The sequence below is a fragment of the Pleurodeles waltl genome, chromosome 6 (assembly GCF_031143425.1).
Source record: "Pleurodeles waltl isolate 20211129_DDA chromosome 6, aPleWal1.hap1.20221129, whole genome shotgun sequence".
Taxonomy (NCBI): Eukaryota; Metazoa; Chordata; class Amphibia; order Caudata; family Salamandridae; genus Pleurodeles; species Pleurodeles waltl.
This window is the reverse complement of record NC_090445.1, coordinates 782,479,816-782,499,160: the sequence shown is the minus strand read 5'-3', so window position 1 is coordinate 782,499,160 and position 19,345 is coordinate 782,479,816. Positions and strand designations below refer to the sequence as shown.

The window sequence follows — 19,345 nt, the reverse complement described above, 5'->3', positions numbered from 1 at the left end:
AATTTTCAGAAAAGGGACTTTCCAAAATCTACTTCTGAACACTTGTAAAAGTGGCATTGCATTGTAGGGAAATTAGGAGCCTGAAGTACAAAGGCTTTTTGCAGTTGCGACAACCGTGATTCGCAAAATCACAGGGTTTGGAAACAGAAAATACTTTTTGACTATTTACAAAAGTCCTTTTCCAAGTTGGAAGAGTCTTTCATATATATGTAAGGGTTTTTTGGCCTTGTCCGCATTGCAAATAAGCGGGGACATGAAAGGTGTCCCATATCGATCAGTAGTTCAGTGAGGAATGTATCAGTGTTTTGTGATTGCAATTGATCGGATACCAACACCTCATAGTAGGTAGTATCTCTTTGGGCAGGGGAAGCTGTCTCCTGGAATATCTTCTCCTTTCGCAATCGTGATGATGGCCTTAGGGGGAGTGGTTCAGATAACCGGTGCCTTTCTTTTTTTTAAAACAGCACCAGTCCCATTGATGGACAAAGGCTGCTTAAAAAAAATCCTGGCTGGGAATACAGATGGAGAGACGGAGTTCTGCTGTCCCTTGTATACCTCCATCTCTGCAGTTGCGGCCAGTATTAGGGGTTACAAACTGCAACCTGCCTAATTAATATTCATCAGGCAGGTCAATTTGTGCCCCCCTTTGAATGCACAATTTGCCATACAACCTGTTAGTACATAGGTTGCATGGGTTTCTTCTGAAATGTATTCTGATTCACAAACCAGTTGGTGTGCAAATTTCACATCCCTGGTTTGTCAAAGGGAATGGTGCATCAGGCCCCTAATCCCAGGACGCATCTGGGTGGGCAGTGGTGGAAGTGCCCCGATTTTATAGAAATCATGACTTCCAGAGAAAGTTTCTTCTTCTATCGAAAATGAATTCCAGTCTTCTGACCTGTTGCTTTAATGGGTTTTTGAGCTACAGACAAGCAAGGCAATTATATGAGGTCTTCATCTGGAAGAGGACTTCAGGTCTGTGTACACATTTCACTTGAGTCTTTGATTGCTTAGCCACAGTTCTGTGATAGCCTCCTAGAATTCATGAAAGGTGTTTTAGGGTGAACACATGCAGTATCTCATTTGTAGACATTTCAGGGAGTCCAACAAGTGCTTAATTGGTAAATGAATAAATGCTGGTGCCCAAAACTCTGCTCAGAAGTCTGCGCCTGGCACTAATAAATGGCGCTACTAAATGTCAGAGCGCAAATAACAAATCTATGTATTCTTCAGTTAATCTCAGGCCTCTTTAATCCACTACCAGACACTCCTTGCACCTTCATAACACTCTTGAATGGTCCCCCTTTCACCCTTTATGGTGTTTGTTCCGTCTTTCTCTGTCTTTCGGTTTTGTTTTCCCTCTCTTGCTATCTGCAAATATCCAATGCTGAAAAATAAGTGTCAGGCACCAACAATAAGTGCCAGTTGCCCCACCGGCAACCATTGGATCAAATTAAGCACTGATTCCTGCAGAACAAGACACTCTGAGGTGCAAAGTAAGGAGTCGCAAGTAAGTTAAGGGGTTAAAGCTAGCTGAAGTCCTGCACTATAACCATACGCTTGATGAAGACAATTGAGCAATCTGGATACCGAGCTCTAAAAACACTGAGATCTTGGTGCGTAGGCCAGTGGCAAAACCAGACTGTTTCTCTTTAGCTCTCTCTCTATTTCATCTTGAACTATGAGTTCAAAAACACAATCAGCTTCAGCAATCACCTTCATATAGTACTGCTTATTGCATGTTAATTTTTATAAGTAAATTGAGTCTATTGTATGTCCTACTCATCATAATGTATGAAAAACATATAGAGTTATGTACATAAGATGACCATGGAGTGACCGCCAGGGTCAACGACCACGGAAGCACCGCCAACAGGCTGGCGGTGCTTCCTCTGTTATTCTGACCGCGGCGGGCGGTTTTCCGCCGGATTTCCCCCGGCTGGGCTGAATCTCCATGGCGGCGCTGCTTGCAGCGCCGCCATGGAGATTCTGACCCCCTTCCCGCCATCCTGTTCCTGGTGGTAAAACCCGCCAGGAACAGGATGGCGGGAACGGGTGTTGTGGGGCCCCTGCACTGCCCATGCCACTGGCATGGGCAGTGCAGGGGCCCCCTAACAGGGCCCCAGCAGGATTTTCACTGTCTGCTTTGCAGACAGTGAAAATCGCGACAGGTGCAACTGCACCCGTCGCACCCCTGCAACTCCGCCGGCTCCATTCGGAGCCGGCTTCCTCGTTGCAGGGCCTTTCCCGCTGGGCCGACGGGTGCTCCTTTGGCGGGCGCCCGCCGGCCCAGCGGGAAAGCCAGGATGGCCTAGACCGCGGAGCGGCCAAGTGGCGGTTCCCGCCCGGCGGGCGGTGCCCTCCGCCCGCCGGAATCGGAATGAGGCCCTATATCTCATTGTTATTTCAGAGCCAATACTGATCTCTGTGTTTTTTATCAGCTATAAAATATCAATGCTTAAGACAGTCATTGCATGTTTAATAATTGGGATATAGCAGGGGTGGAGACATCAAGTGTGCAGCAGGTGCATTGGCACAGTTGCTCAAATGCAAGAGGGGGCCCATTTAACCTGAATATTGCTATGTTTCACTACCCAACTACGGTCGGTAGATCAATCTCTTTGCTTGCACTAGAGCCACTGCCACCCCACTGTGACATAGCCTTTTCTGTGGAGGTTGAAAATTGCTTTTACACAACCACGTGTGTTTTTTGCAGCAGATACAGGACGGAAAGGACAAGGTCTCGCAGCCCGGTCAGCCGGTCCCTGTCTCCGCCATCCCACAACACAAGCTTCACTTCCTGCAGCTCCTCACACAGTCCCCTAGTCACAACGAGAGCAGATTGGGGAAATGGCCGAGAGCCGAGGGATCAGCCGCTGTACCCTAGGCGAGAGGAGGAGAGAGAGGCTGGCCCTCGAAGGGACAACGGGGACATGAGAAGGGATAGGACAGACCTATGGGTTCACGAGAGGAAACATTACCCACGTCTGCTAGACAGGGAGGAAGTGGATGACCGAATGGAAGGATCCAGGGGGTATCGGGAAAAACACTCGAAGCACTGCTCTCCGGGAGGCCTGCATTTGTCTTCTAGTCATAAAAACAGGGACGATGAATATCACAGGAAAGAACCCAGGCTGAAATCTGAGAAATATTCAAAGCCACAGCCCCATGATGCATTGGTAAAGGCAAAAAGGAGAGAGGAGGGGAGGTCGAGAGAAGGAAGGGGTTCTCACACTGAGGATTCAAGCAAGGATAGCTGCTCCGATCACAGGTCTAGTAAAACATCTGAAAGTTCACGACAAAAACACAGTGGCGAGAAAATCCGGAACAAGAAAGGAGAGAAAGACAGAGATGGCAAAGAAGATTCCAGTGAAGACGGAGCAGCGGAAGAAAAAGAGGTCAGTGAGGTAATGGTAGAACATAAACTTTTGCCAATGAAAATGCACTGTGTACATAAAGCTAAAATACACACTTTTATGAGTTTTTGTTGTATGTTAGAACAGTAAGAGTGAAAAACTATGTGCACTGAGGAAATCGGTCATATTAGTGTGATGGCCAGCCCTGATACTAGACATGAACTTGGCCGCTTTGCTGAATCACTATTCACGTGGAATTTCATATCAAAGACATGTTGGAAAAAGGCATACCAATCGAATTATTGAGCAAAGAAACACTCCTAGATTAGCAGAATAATGCATACCTGATGAACTGTGACATGCACAGCTCATGATTATGTCTTTTCATTCCAATCCTATCACAATTCAGCACAAAGTTATCTGAGGCTCGAGTCCAGGATCTCTCAGACTGCAGCCCTGTATTTTTAAAAAACAGACAACCACTTTTAGAAAGTTATACTCTTTCAAATGGTGTCCGCCTTAACAATGGCAAATTGAGACCCATTTTCAGGTATATTGCTGGCCTGGAGTGATCCAGGAAACATGAATATAGAGGATTTCTGTCCCTGCCTTTACAAATGAGATTCTGTCACACTTGAGATGTTGGTATCTGATCAGTAAAGATCACAAACTAACGATGCTGTACTCTGAATCGCAGAGGGACCCTCCTTTCACACCCGTCCTATTTGTGATTTTGACAAGGTCACAAACCCCCTTTTAAATATGTATGAAAACCTTTTCTAACTCATAAAAGGGATTTGTAAATAGTACATGTTTAGGTCCTCCCAGAGCAGATTTCACTCCACGGCTAATTGCTTGATGGCTCAGTGACAAACCTTGACAGGGCTGCCCCTGTACGCTTGTTTGCAGCTCTGCATTCACCAAATCAGGCACTTGCATGTAATGTCACCTTCCACATTTCGTTTCAGGCGCACCAAATTACTCTTCATTTCTTCCTTCCAGCCAGAGATACAATGTTCCTCCTGATTTCTTTGACACAGGAGTTACGACAACTCTGGCAAAGGGGCTGCACAGTTGTATCCAAATGCAACACCTGGTCTAGGTACACCTACTCATGCCAGTAGGAAAGAGGGCCTTACAACCCTTTACCTCTATATGCCTCTGCTGTCCTCTGGCAGCAAAGATAATACGTAGAAACATACTCAACAACGTGGCTCTTTGCTATGAAAAATTATATTTTGAATTACTTGATGCGAAGATATTGCAGAATACGGGCCAAAATGCATCTTCAGCATCACTGACCAGACTAGTCTAAGGAAGGAACTTCTGGGACAGCTTCATGGCACATATATGGCATGGGGGCAACTCTATATTTTATATTATATGACACATCATTTGTAATTAGATTATGAGAAGATAGTAACGAAGGAAATCATATGTTTTTTAGTACTGAGGACTAACTTGGCAGCATATGAAACATAAGGATTACTAAGAGGTACAAGTTTTCATTGAATCATTATGTACCTTTGAAGGCACAAAGGCGTACTCACTATATGCTTACACTTTTACGCATGCTCTCCACTTTTTGTACGGCTACGGTTTTTGCAAGGCCAGTATTGCAATATTGGGATATAAATATTGTGAAGCACTATCATTAAAAAGCACTACCATATGTATAGGAGATATGGGCACTTTGGTTTTTATCATATACATATACTGTTGTACACGCACAAATGATCACGGTTTCCACATTGGAATTATGTAATAAGTGTGTCAGTTTGGAGGTTGAGGGATTTGCTTAGTAATGTACTACTTTTTTTAATTGTATATACAATGAAAATGTTTATTGTAGGAAGTCCTGATGAAGTCATGGGGTATTCCCCAGATGAAACACATGTTGACAGATGGAATTGTGAACAATTATTGATGGATGGAGTTGTGAACAAGTATTGGAAGCCATATTCTCAAGAGGAATAAAATACAACCTGACTCAATTTATGAAGTTATTTGGAAGAGGACTGTCATTTAATATTTGCAAGAATATAACCATTGAAAGTATTGTAGTTGTAGCATGTGCTGTTGCAGTTTTATGTATTTGAGTGACAAGATTATTTGACATTTGGGACTCTATTTGGGGTGAAGTCCTAGCTAGTGGCACCGTCAGATATTTAAAATAGAGAAATGTTAAGGTTGAGCGCAGATACTCACATAGATTCACCCCTAGGAAGTTAGTATTCGGCTCCTAAATATGCCCCTAAGTATTTTTTTATACATTAGTCAGGTAGGCTTTGGCCATGCTTTTCATAGCATGGCCAAGGTAGAATGGCTCACTGCCAAATCGAGATGATTTAGACAGACACTTATAATTTGGCCGGATGAAATACGCATCAAGTGTCCAAGTTGGGCGTACATCAGTGGTCAGTTATTATTGTTTATTATCATCATGCCAATGGCGCCCTCTGTCTGATAATGCATGCTCTTGTTTAACATACTCACCGGAACTTGTGCAAATTGCTTTAAACACTTTTTGCAAATCATAACTAATTCTCCACTGTGGTACATGTCTTATTCACTTACTCCCTTCACAAGCATACCATTTCGTTTGCATATTTATGTTGCCATCCAAAAGTTCAGTTTGCAGCTGCATATTAGTTATTCAAGTATAGAAGCAGAAAAGAGAGGATGGAAGACGTTTTGAGGACACGTCAGACAAATATGAGAGGTAGGGTTCTATAGGTAGAAGTAGAAGAGAGTAGAAGGCACGGTGATAATGCTGTGAACTGCACAGAGCTTCATATGTGTGGCCCCGTTAACTGTTCATGCTTTCCCAGTCCATGCAAGTTACAATGAATTTCACAGAGTTCATTGGCAGCTAGGAGAGCGCCACCTTTACACCCATGAATCTCTTGCATGTGCTGGACTCTCTTTTTATGGACGTTCTAGGAAATTCAGTGTTGCTGTAATCTTAAGATAAATGTACTGCATTTCTTGACATTGTGTTTAGGTTGAAAAACAAGAGCAACGCATTCAGAAGGGCGCTACCTCGCATCGGAAGCTGAAAGAATCGGAAGGGCCTGAAATGAAAACATCAAGCAACATTCAGGTCAGTCACCAGAGACTTCGCACCCTTCTTCATCAGGATTTAAACCCCTTAATGCCCCTTAATGAAATGTTCTGTAACATTAACAACGGTAGAAGGTAATCAGAGACTATTGCAATAAATTAACAAATGAGGGGGGTTGAGATAATGTTTTTAGCACAGAATGTAACAGTGATTGGCACCCTCTTGCATCAGCATTGGCTTCAAGTGTCCTGGACTGTATACCTTACGATCAGACATGTCTGCGATGTTCCTCAGTTATGTATCCACGCAGATGTATCCTTTCCCAGTAGAATAAACATTATCAACATCATATGATTTACCCAAGGAGCCAGCAGCATAGCTCCAACGTCTGCAAACTTTTGGAATACACGCGCATCAAACAGTTGTGAAATCAACAGCCACCCATTATTCTAATGCAAACTCTTGATTGCTCTCCATGCACAGCTCATGTTAGCTGTCCTTCCCTCGTGACTCTGGTTAGAGTGGAGTCTTGTGATATGGTTTGTTGGTCTAAGGGCACAATGTGCATTTCAATTTGTAATGTCCATCCCAACAAGTTGAGGAAACATTAGGAACTGATGATAGGGTAACCTGGGGTTGTAACTGCCAACAAGTGCTAAGAATCATACCAGAGTTATAACTCCAAATTCTGGTAATATTGTGTTTGTCAACTGGAGCCAAAAGAAGAAGTGAATATAGCGCAGTTTAGATCGCCTGACAAAGAGATTTCCAGTTCGCCGAGTGCTAATAATACTGCATTTCTCAAGGTTGAAAGGTTTCATGTGAAGAGTTGGAGGCCCAGATTAAGTAGCAAAGAATAAACTAAAGAACATCATAATCTTGACTAATGTGAGAGCGTGTGATCTCTTTGACAATTTGGCACAGAGACTTAAAGTTCAGTCGCCTTTCACTAATGTAGTTGCCATCTTGAAACCACATATTTATTTACTGTATTGTTGAGCAATGGCCGTCCTAGAATGTATACAAAATGAATAATGATCCAGAAGCCTACATAACGCTAAACAGAGGTCACAAGTTGGTTTCAAGTAAGATTTTAGAAACAGTTCGCAACGTTACAATACATTTCCTACTCAGTAGTATTATTCAGTACTTTTCAAAGATGGCTCATACGATTGTGAAAAGTATGTTTCTCAACAAATGAAGTGCCTCTGCTGCATTTCAGCCAGTGTGGCACTGGCATTCCCCTGCAGGTGGAATTGATTTCTCATTTTGATTGAAAAATCCACAGGCCTTGCCCTAGCTAGGCATTGACGGTTTTGTGTTAGATGTGGGGTATATCCCTTTTGTTGAGTTGTTCTTTTCTTTGTGGCATGTGGGCATCTTGATATGTTCAAACAGATTGTTAGGGTAATGAATTCCAATCCAAATAAAACATATCTTGGATATTTTGCGCAACTAAATTAAATCCCTCAGACAGTTCAGTGTTGACATTGGAGAGGGTCTAGATTCTTCAAATACTTAGCTGTTTAGCATTTCGGACTACTTTAATGCAGACACCTTTGCCACCTTTGAAAAACGTACAGTTTGAAAGAAGGACTGATGGGATAAACTACTGATTCGTATGTACACTGTCTGTATGCATATGTGCCTAGCAGCCTAGCAAGGACTTAGCCAACCGCTTGCTTTAGCAGCTACAGCACGGGTCATGCTCTTGATGTGCAACTTCTGTCTCCAGCTCGGCAGAGAAAAGCTCATAACTAGCCTGAAAGGGTGGAAGGGTGAGTGAGTGAAATGATGGATGGATTGATGCATGGATGAATGAGTGAAAAAAGTATATAAGGGTGGATGAGTGAAAGGGACGATGGATGGATGGATGAGTGAAAGAGTGGATGGATGAGTGAAAGGGTGGATGGACGATTAAAGGATGGCTAGGTGAAAGGGTATATGGATGGATGGAGTTAAACATTGGATGTAATTATGGATGGATAAGGGAAAGGAAGAGTAGATAGATAGCTGGATGAGAGAGTGGACGAATGGATGTGTAAAAGGTGAATGGATGGACGGATGAGTGGATGGATGGATGAGCCGAAGGGTGAAAGGATGAGTGAAAGGGTGTGTGGCTGAGTGAAAGGATGGATGGATGGATGAAGTGAAAGGGTGGGTGAACTGAAAGGATGGATAGATGAGCGATGGATGGATGGATAAATGATTGAAAGGATGGATGGATAGATAAAGGGTGATGGGTAAGTGAAATGGTTATGCCTGAGGATGGATGGATGGATCGGTTTAAGGATGGATGGATATATTTGGATATGGATGGGTGGACGGATGGACGGACAAATAAAATGGTGACAGACTGAATAATGCACAAAACATTGAATGGATGACAGAATGTAGAGGTGAAATGGTGGACATCAGGTGGATGGAAGGATGAATGGATGAATGGATAGATGCTTGGATGCAAGAGACACACAAGCTCTTCTGAGGAGGATCATGATGTTTTGCTATGCTTGCTTGGTGCCATAAGAGCTTTTGTTCAAAGTGAGAGGTATTTTAAATTTCTGGCTACTCCCTTGGTGCCTAGTGTACTAAGTTGTTTATTTACACTGCTGAAGCTAGTAAAGGGGTTAGGTCTCAAAAGAGGCAGATCATTGAGTGGGTGATGATATGTCTCCTCTCTACAACAGTGGTAGTAAATAGCATATTACTCACATCTGATGTGCTTGTATGGTTTAATTCATGCTACTTGTTCTTGTGTTGTAGATATTAACAACAGTATTTAGACAGAACCAAAATACAAGGGATCCTTGCAGTGTAATGATGTCAGTAAATATGACAGCTCAGGATCATAGCGTTTTTTAAATCTCAGAATGGGCATCCAAGTGCACTGACCTTCTAAGTTGACTATGGACATAAGAAATACCATAAAAGACCTGCAGATCTGTTCAAAGCTGCCACCCTAATGAAAACCATTAACTGTGTGCCATTCTTTCTCATACTTCTTTATCTATTGCTCTTCTAAGTGCTGCATCTTATAACACGATAACCACGCCTAAGTGGTCTTCACACGTGATGTAGAAACACGTCCCATACAGGATTAAAACTAAAAACATACTTCCAGCTATGCTTCCTAACAGTCAAGCATTCTACCCAGGGAGGCAAGTACTTCAGAACCACACAAAGGGGTAGTAAGCACAATATAAGTGTTTGAATGTAATACAAAGAATAAAAATCTCATTAAATTGACCAATTGCAAAGTGATTATAATATGGGCTCTGTGAGGCAGTATGCATGATCTCCTTACTTATACAGCTATATAAAACATGTAGTTTGTCCCTTGAACTTGGATAAATGTATGAATCCAGGGCTTTTAGTATATTTAATTCTAAAAATATGTTTTATTGGGCCATAGGTTTCTATTCCTTGTTGGTTTCTATGCAGTTACACTAATGCAAAGCTATAATAGTGTGACTGAAGTGGTGAAATGCCTCTGTCACTTCCAGCTCTGAAGTAGAATTATTTTCGCTAATTCTGTGCCTAAAAACGTTGGGCCTCCATTAGAATTTGAGCAGCAGCCCATTAGCCCGGCTGGGGCAGCAGAGACCTCACTGGCACTCGTCACCCAGCAAATCACTTTCCAAAGATAGAGAACGGAATTTTCAGTAAATGAGCTCCCACTGAAAGGACACCAAAGTCTAAGAGCAGGTGTTTATTTAGCACCTTGCCGCTCACATTGATTTCTTGGTGGGCATTGCCTTTGAAATCATAAAGAAGTCTTATGTAATGAAAACCTACTTTATAACTTCCAAACTGGGTCAAATTATCTGACAGTTCATTCTATAGAGCGCATTTCAGCATCTCTCTATGTAAAGGATTTAACAATTCAGCCAAAATGTGAATTCGTTTTGTGATATGCCTTGCCGTTTTTAGAAACACAACAGAGAACTATCCTTGGAACGTCTAGAGCTTCACCCCTTTCAGGACAGGAGCAAGTGGCCAGATGAGGAAGCTATCAATATCTGTTGATGACGAAAGCTGATCTCATAAACTAGCACTGTAATCCCTCTTAGCCTTAATATTTTGCATAACGTTGCAAGGAATATCATAACTTTGAGAATATAAACATTTTAGGAGGTGCATATTAAACAAAAACTAAACCTAACCTTACTAAATCCTTGTATGTAATTCAAAACATATGTTGTCAAAATCATTCAAAATATTTATTTATCTGTGCAGGCAAGCGTCTAGTATCGGAGTTACCCGATAATGTGTATATATAGGAGGGTAACTGGACATTCCGCAGAGCTGAAATCATCATTTCAATTCTGTTTAGCTGGCACATGTAAAATCGTTCACTAGCCTTTGAGCAAAGGATTAACAATATGTTCTTTGCTACCTCCTTTTTCTATTCTCTTCAGGAAGAAAGCTGTGAAAGCGAGGCTGAGGGTGAAACATGGTATCCAGCTAACATGGAAGAACTCGTAACAGTAGATGAAGTTGGTGAAGAAGATTTTATAATAGAGCCTGATATTACTGAGTTTGAAGAAATTGTGCCAGTGGAATCAAAGGACAACAGTGGATGTTTAGCAAGTTCTCCCCTTAGAATATGTAAGGAAGAAACTGAGAGTTCATGTGTTCTGTCGAAAAATACGGATTGCAACTCCACCTCTGAAGAATCCACAATGGAGATGAGTTTGAGTTCGACAAAAGAAATTGAGAGTCTTTCGAGCAGTTGTTTTGATAAAGTCAAAGACAAAATGAACGTAAAGGAAAACGATCAGCAGAAGCCAACCGAAGACCTAGAAGAGACAAGTAAAGATGAAGCCAAACCCCATGATGAACAGGCCAAGTTAGGCGAACGTTGCTCAGAAGAAAACTTCCACCCAGAGGATCAGTGCACTTCATCTGATGATCCTGCTGAAGATGTTTCTGAAGTTCCTCACAAGAGCACAAGTGAGATCAATCAGATGGAGTCGCAGGAAGACTGTAGTATGAACACAAGTGAAGATGAGAGTCCGGAAATCAAAGATTGTCAGGAAAATCTAGTGCCAGGTAAATATTTACAAATTTGTTCTCTGGAATAGTAAAACTGTGAGATCAATGGTGGGTGAAATTGTAATAATATTTGAGTATGTTACAAAAATGGTTGCATTCCTGCTAGTCAGTACCTTCTGAGCTGCAACTCTTCCCAAATACTTGACTAGCATTGCAGAAAAAGGATGACAAGGGAAGAAAAGTTTAAAAAAATAGGATAAGAGGATGGTGATGTACCTCAGTGCCATTCATTTATTGTCTGTGTCACTGTTCTGCATGTATGTAATAAAATTAGATGGAATGCCAAGGGAAATGAGACATGCTAAGAAAATTAAGCAGCCACCTTGGTGATTCTGCAACACATTTAGAAAAATTAATCAATACATTCAGTTACAATATTAGCTACAATGCCAACATAATTTGCTTGTTAAGAAACACAAATGACTGATTAGTACATCCTCAATGCCTGCCGGTTCCTCTTCCACTATCTTGTGAGCCGCTGTCAATGTGGTGTTTGCTCCAGCTCCATGTATTCCTTAGGCACATCTCCTGTCAGCAGACACTACTTTGAAATATCATTAGTCAGATCAGTTTAAGTTTCAGTGACTGACAAATAGTCAATTTGCCTTGTAAATCTCAACAATGTAGTTGCAGTCGCCCCTCTCACCCCGCCCCCTCCGGTGCATGTGAATGCCAGCCCTAGCTACAGTTTAAATAATAAAAAATATATAATGAGGGGAAAGAGTTTAACAAGCAAGCTTAGTAAATCCAGTTAAAGGTTAGCGTGCATTTATACCAGGTATAATGTAGAAAGCCACGGGCTGCTGACATTTCAGTCTGTGTATTTCGGTTTCCAAGTCGTCATCCTGTTGAGTCAGTATAACATGGTAACACGAATCCAGCACTTGTTCTGGCCTCCAGACAGCGTTGGCAGACAAGCCAGTCTGGGACAGAAACACAGCCAGTTTAATAGTGAGACTAAGTGTGTAAGCAAGTCTGCTTGCCAAAACATTCCTACCCAGCGCACGCACATTTAAGCTACGTTTTCTTTCTGTTTTAGTGCTGAGTTATTAAATGGACCAAGGTTCATATGAACTGATGGCTTTAGAATACGTTTGTCTCGATTAATTTCCACGCACATTTTTAGAAGCCCATTCCAACTGTAATTGAATGTGCATGAAATCAGCTGGCTGTCTATAGTGGAATGAAAGTGCCATTATTAGGAGCACAAGGAAAAAATGACAGTACGCACGGACATTGCACATTTCTGCAGGCTACCTCTAGTACTTGGACCTCAGCTTACGAAAATGAACAGTTGCCAATGAATGTTCTAAATATGGTTGGTCACTGTTAATCCAGCTAGTGGTTAGGTGGGCTTTCATTAGACTCCAAAGCTCCCCCAAAATGTATTTTAAAATTGTGGTCGGAATGGGTCGGCCAATGTGCATTTATCTTTGATAGCCACAAGAGTTATTGTTCCCCACTGACGAGCTATGCTATGGTTTCCCAGCAGCCCGTGTTCATGTTTCTTAAACAAGATTGGATATGTTCTTGAATCTGTAAGGCTTATCTGATGAATATTAACCTTGGCGGAAATTCCAAACACAATAATTTACTCATGATGCACTAAATTACCTAAATTATAGACTCTTTGGATATTTTATTTCACTTCATCTATTTTGTTACCATCTTTAGATTTGAGTTGGCCCGGATAGGGAGAGTGACATCAGCCGCTACCCATTTTGAACATGCTTCCTCCACTTAGTTGCATAAGGGGCATGCTAGGACAGAGACATTGATCTTCTCTTTAAATGATCCATCACCTTCACACCCTCTCTGCTGCAGACTCATGTCCTTCCACCATTCCATATATCAGCCTCACTATACTTGTTCCTTCCGGATTCCACATAGGTTTAATCTATTGCCCACTTGTCTTACCAGAGCAATGGAAACCTGCTTCAAGGGCCCTGAATAAAAATTACTCTGCACTTCTTCTTCACTCCTGCGATTCTCAGTGACAATAACCTTGATCCAAAAAATGAACTGAAGAAATGGCCACTGTATTTAGTCCTGTTCCCTAAGACAACTTTGGCTCAAATACCTGTTCTTGAACCACTTACTCTCTACACTCTATAATGCTCATCCTTATTTTGTACTTACTGTTACACTGCCCCGTACAATTGACTCATCTCTTCTGCACCATTCCCAGACCCTCATGACATTCGCCAATGCTTTACTCATAGTCAAAAGCAAAACTCCCATGCCCAAAGGCTACATTTCACAAGTCTCAAACATCTGGAAAAAAGCTAATTAACTTTTACCTCTCTTGGAATTCATCCCTTTGACAGTGTAACAGGTGTCACCCAGCTTTTTATGAGCTTTCACTATTCTATTCACAGCTTCCTCCAACTGGGATAGTCGGCAACCTGATTCACACATTTCATCCACACCCTCCAGACACACCCTCCTGCACACGTTTCAGCACTTCTGAAAACCTGCGTATCTTTTCAGAGGACACTTTTTACTCTTGTAATGGCACCTTATTTGATCCAATCTGTGTGCTACGCTAATTTCATTTCCTCACTCCATGCCACGCAGCACCTATCTCACACAACCAGCTTTCCCATCCCCTTTTGCATCACCAGTACTTTCTCCAGTGACTTCAGATCTTACTTTTTTTCGAGGCTCACCTATACTCACTGTCTCGCTTTCCAATTAACAAGGCTATCCCTATAAACTTACGCTGTGCACAAGGGCCCCCAAGGTCATCTACTGTGCCCAACAGGGCCACCCTGTGAGTCAGGTCAAGGGGCAGTCCAGACATCTCCGAAATTTCTCATTGTATTTTCTGCCAGTAGGTTAGTACGGGACAGGTCCAGACCATGTGGTAGAAATCAACAAATGGTGCAGAGAACTGAAGCAAGAGGGTTGAGGGAATTCTACCAGCCCGGTGCAAGTGTGTCTGGGTTAGATACATCATGTGGAGATAGTTTAGCTGGATGAGGCAGAGAGACATTGAAATAGTCAGCATGAGTGGGGCAAATCTGGCCTCTCCAATGAGCCTCATCCAGCTCGGTAATCCACTCCTCCCAGACGTATTTAAGCAAATGGTGTTGGATGTTTACAATACGTGAGCGGTACTTTTGGGAGATGGCGCCTTTGCCCATGTGTCCTGTCAGTAGTCTGGCCTCGAGGGCGCTGAATTCTGGGATGCCGGTGTTCATGGGAATATTGGCAGCAAGAGTGTGGCCTAGCTGTAAATACTTATGAAACATTGTCTGATAAAGGTGATAGCTGTCTTGTAAGTCCTGGAAGGTCTGGCTATTGAACTTCACCCATACATCTCCAAGAACTGTAATGCCAATTATATCCCAGTTGTAAAACCTCTCCTGACCAGCTCCCCTTCCAGCCCTTCCAGAGAGGAGTCATCCCTGTCAGATGACTGTGCCAGCGCAGGAGACGTAGGGAGGACCGCCAATGCAGGTAGACCATGCAGGTAAAGTCAGGAAGGGTTTGGGGTATTGGTGCTCCATATAAAATGCCTAAGATATTATCTAAACCCAGTAGGGAGAGCTCTTCACAATAGGTCGCTTCTTCCCAGCTGCTATTGAACCAATCAGTTATGAAAATCAACTGTGAGGCTCAATAGTAATAATGGAGGTCTACCATCCCCAGCCCTCCGTCATATGGGGACTGCCGACCGTTAAAAAAGGCTATGCGTGAATGATCACGAGACCAAATAAATGATAGGAGGATGGAGTTGAGAGCATGGAATTACTGAGTGGGGATTGGAAGCAGGAAATGCTGAAAGGCATATAGGAAGTGAGGGAGGACCATCCTCTTATAAAGGGCTGTGCAACCCATGACGCAAAGTGGAAGCTGAGTCCATCTCTGGACATTGCACTTCATTTTTTACACCAGGGGCATCAAATTAAAATGTTTCGTAAGTTCCAGTAGTAAGGAGATGTGAACCCCTAAATACTTCAAGGAAAGGCGTCACACTGGGATGTCAGATTGCCCCAAGTGAATACTTGCACCTCCATGGAGCCTGACCAATAGAAATTTTGATCTGTTTATGTGGAAACGAAAGGTTTTTTCATACAAATCAAAGAGGTGAGGAACTGGGGCCCCAGAGTCTGTGAGTCAGGCAGGAAAAGAAGGATATCCTCTACATAGAGACTGATCTTCTCCTCCAGCCTCCATCCCAGGACCATCCATGAAATTGGGCATCGCAGTGGAGGAGCTTTGCAAGGTGCTCGATCGGGAGGGTGAATAATAAAGGAGATAAAGGGCAGCCCTGATGCGTGCCTCTGTGGATAGGGAACTGAGCAGAGAGCAATCCATTGACCCAGACCCGTGCAGAGGGTTGGCAGCAAAGGCTCCAATGAGCCACTGTAAGTACGTCCCCAGTCCAGCACACTCCTGGACAGCCAGAGAAAGGACCAGTCCACCGCATCAAAAGCATTTTTTAAATCTATTAGAAGCTGCAGGAAGGTGGAAGCCTGATAAGCAAGATAGGGCCACCTGGACCCTTCTAAAGCAGTACTGTGTGCTTCTCCCCGACATAAATCCACATTGGTTGCAGTGGATCAAATAAGGAAGAGCGAGCTGTAGTCGGTTAACCAGGACCTTGACAAAGAGTTTGACCTAAGCGTTAATCAGCTAAATGGGCCAATACAAGGAGCACTGGACAGGAGAATAACCAGGTTTATGGATGACCACTCTAGAGGCCAAATCGAGTCCAGGCAGAAAAGCCCCTCACTCTGCATCCTCAGTGTACAACTTGAGTACGAGCGGGGTCAATTCAGTGCAGAACATCTGATAATATTGTACAAGAAATCAGTCAGGTCCTGGTGTTTTGCCTGTCGATAGAACAATTTTGACTGCCATGATGGGTTGGTCTAGTTCCCAGGCTACGAAGAGGGGTATCAATGGTAGCAGAATGTCGGGGAGGTCGGGACCTGCAGCCATACAGATCTTGGTAGATGGTTGCAAAGGTCTGAAGGATGTTGGGAGTGCACGTAAAGCAGAGACCCTCAGTGCCTTGCATCTGGAGTGCTATTCTGGAAGTGATATCATGGGTGGCGAGCAAGTAAAAACGTTTCCCCAATTTGACCTCATGCTCATAGATATTCCTCATTTTGGCCAATTTCTCCCCCCCTCTCTCAGATGAACCCTTTCACCACACATCTGATCGCCGGCTTACCAGCCACCCAGAGAACACCCGTCCAGTCTCTCGATCCTTGATTAATCTCAAAGTATGAGGGGATCTCAGACTCCATATATGTTTCAAAGTGAGAGTCGGTAAAGTACCAATCATTAAGATGCCATATGGGCTTCTGGGTCAGGTCTGCGGATCCAAGTGTCATGAAAAGTGCCATGTGGTCCGAGATCCCCTGTGGGAGTAACGTCACGTAGGGTATGTGACAGACATCAGTAGCTTGGAAAAGGAAGAGTTCAATCTGGGACTCCATTTTATGCGCCACATAGGTGTACATATACACATGGTCATGGCAGTGCCAGATCCTCCACCTCACAAAGTCCTATGGTGTCCGTCCAGGCCACAAGCTGGTGTGCACAGAAGGTGCATTCTGTAGTGGAGGGGTCAGTCGCGTCTAACTCTGGGTTGAGTACTGCATTAAAATCTCGCACAGGGATGGGTGTACCCATCCCTGTTTTTCCTCTGTTTCCTGGTAGACAGTTTTTTGTAGGGTACTGTGGGCCATGCCTTTAAGTAATATGTGTTTTTACCTGTCTGGGGACAGCTGGGAGCAGTGAGTCGTTGAAGTATCACAAAGAGGTCCTGTTAGAGAGCAAAGTGTCAGGGAGGACAGTGTGGTGGCAGATGTAGGAAAGTCCCCTCTTTCTGGCATGGTTATCCCCACTTTTTGCCTAATGTCAGTGTGCTTAGACTGTTTTCACTGGGATCCTGCTAATCAAGACCCACAGTGACTATGCACTCTCCTCCAAACTTGGTTGTTTACGTACTTCATAGACCCCACAATTGGCATTTTGCTGTACTCCTGTAAGTCCCTGGTAGATGATACATAGGTACCCGGGGCATTGGTATACCAGGGGTCTCCCATGAACTGCAGCATGTATTATGCCACCTAGGGGAGCCCATGCAAATTGTGCCTGCTGGCCTGCTATTTGCAGCCTGTATCAAAAAGTGCATGCACCCTTTCACTGCTGATCATTAGACCAGGTCACTGTTAGTCACCCCCATGGTAGGCCCTTGCAGCCCAAGAGGCAGGCTGCAGGTCCCTGTGTGTGTTGGGACCCCTGCATGAACAGCGGTGCCCCTACAAAGTCCAGGTCCAATTCTCTAGACTTCGTAAGTGCGGGGAAGCCATGTTATCTATGTACTGGCCACTGGTCAGCTACATAATGGTAACTCCGAACCTGGGCATGTTTGATATCAAACATGTTGGAATCATACCCTAATACTTATTCCAGTATTGGTGGCATGATTCCATACACCCTGGGGGTTCCTTAGAGGATCCCCCAGTTTTGCTCCTACCAGTCTTTCAGGGTCTGTGGACAGCCTGCACTGCTGCAGCCCCCAGATACGATTCTGCCCTCCTGCTGCGTGACCAGCTTGAGCAGGAGGACAGCAGAACAAAGGATTTCCTGTAGGAGAGGGGTGCAACCTCCTCTCCTTTGGAAATAGGTGTTATTGGACTGGGCAGGGGTAGCCTCCCCGTACCACCAGACTGCCTTGAAGGGCACATTTGGTACCCTCCTTGCATAATCCAGTTTGCACCAGTCCAGGGACCACTGGTCCCCGCTCTGGCACAAAACACACAAAGGAAAGGGGAGTGACTGCTCCCCTGTCCATCTCTACCCCTAGGGTGGTGCCCAGTGCTCCTCCTAGTGGCCACTTGGTTCTGCAATCGTGGAACCAAGATGTGTAGAGGCCTCTGGGAGCATCTGACTGGGTAGGCCAGGTAGCTGACATCAGTGACTGCTCCTGACAGGTGGTCACCCCAGAGAGTGAACAACCCCTCTTTTTGGGCTATTTAGGGAATTTCTTGTAGGTGGGTCCCTAGATTCGTAATGCAAGACTGTGCCAGAATCCCTCTGCAAAGACATCTTGTGCTCCTGGCCTCTGTAACCGCTGTGGGGTTACACAGGGGCTGGACAAGACTGCACCACCTGAGAAGACGTCTCCTTGCAACATTGCTTCCACGGCTCCTGTTAGCATTCTGCAACATCTCCAAAGATGTGCATCTTCTGGGGTCGGCAGGATTTCAACTGCACCAAGAAGGAATCTCCCTCGGAGTGAAGGAATCACTCAGCTGCATCAACAGGCACCCAAGGCAAAGACTTCTAGCTGGTGGGATCTTCTGTTTGTCAAATCTGCAAAGATTTTCCAACAGAGGTGGTGGTTCTGAGGGATCCCCTGGGTTCTCTCTGCCTTCTTTCCAATATGGGAGTCAGTGAGCCCTTGTCTCTGCCACTGGGACAGAACCCCTGTGCACCCCATCTGTTGCACGAACCAATGCTTGTTGACTCCTGCTCCAAGGGATGATCAGGCTCCAAGTAGCCCTGGCCCCCAGCACTCCACCTCTGCAAGGACAGTCTCCTCTCTGCAGCTCCAGCGATGTGGGACTCCTGTTCAGGTGTGCTGCCTGGGCCTCACTGCGACTTACTGTAGCTGCTGCCAGTGGGTTGCTTGTGGGGTCCCCGACTGCTTCTTCTGGCTCTTCTGTATCCTGAGGATCAGTCCAGACACCCCTCCATGAGTCGAGTCCCCTGGACCTTGCTGGCCCTCCACAGCTCTGCAAAACCTCCAACAGCTCCTTTTGCATTTGCCTGTGCTTGTTGGTCCTGACCACTGACCCGCATGCGATCCGGCAACTGTCGAGGAACAGCTTGTAGGTGTCTTCAG

General features: G+C 44.3%; 1 protein-coding gene across 5 annotated transcripts in view; it reads left to right on the top strand.

Moving 5' to 3' along the window:
• RBM20 (RNA binding motif protein 20) overlaps positions 1 to 19,345 on the top strand; it is a 341,194-nt gene that overhangs the window by 297,826 nt on the left and 24,023 nt on the right. For 3 of the 5 annotated variants that reach the window (XM_069239403.1, XM_069239406.1, XM_069239407.1), the window contains 3 exons: positions 2,717 to 3,407; positions 6,361 to 6,459; positions 10,839 to 11,472. In XM_069239403.1, the coding sequence (XP_069095504.1) occupies positions 2,717 to 3,407; positions 6,361 to 6,459; positions 10,839 to 11,472 (1,424 nt within the window). The remainder of the gene's footprint in view (positions 1 to 2,716; positions 3,408 to 6,360; positions 6,460 to 10,838; positions 11,473 to 19,345) is intronic. The other 2 variants (XM_069239404.1, XM_069239405.1) reach the window with 2 other exon arrangements.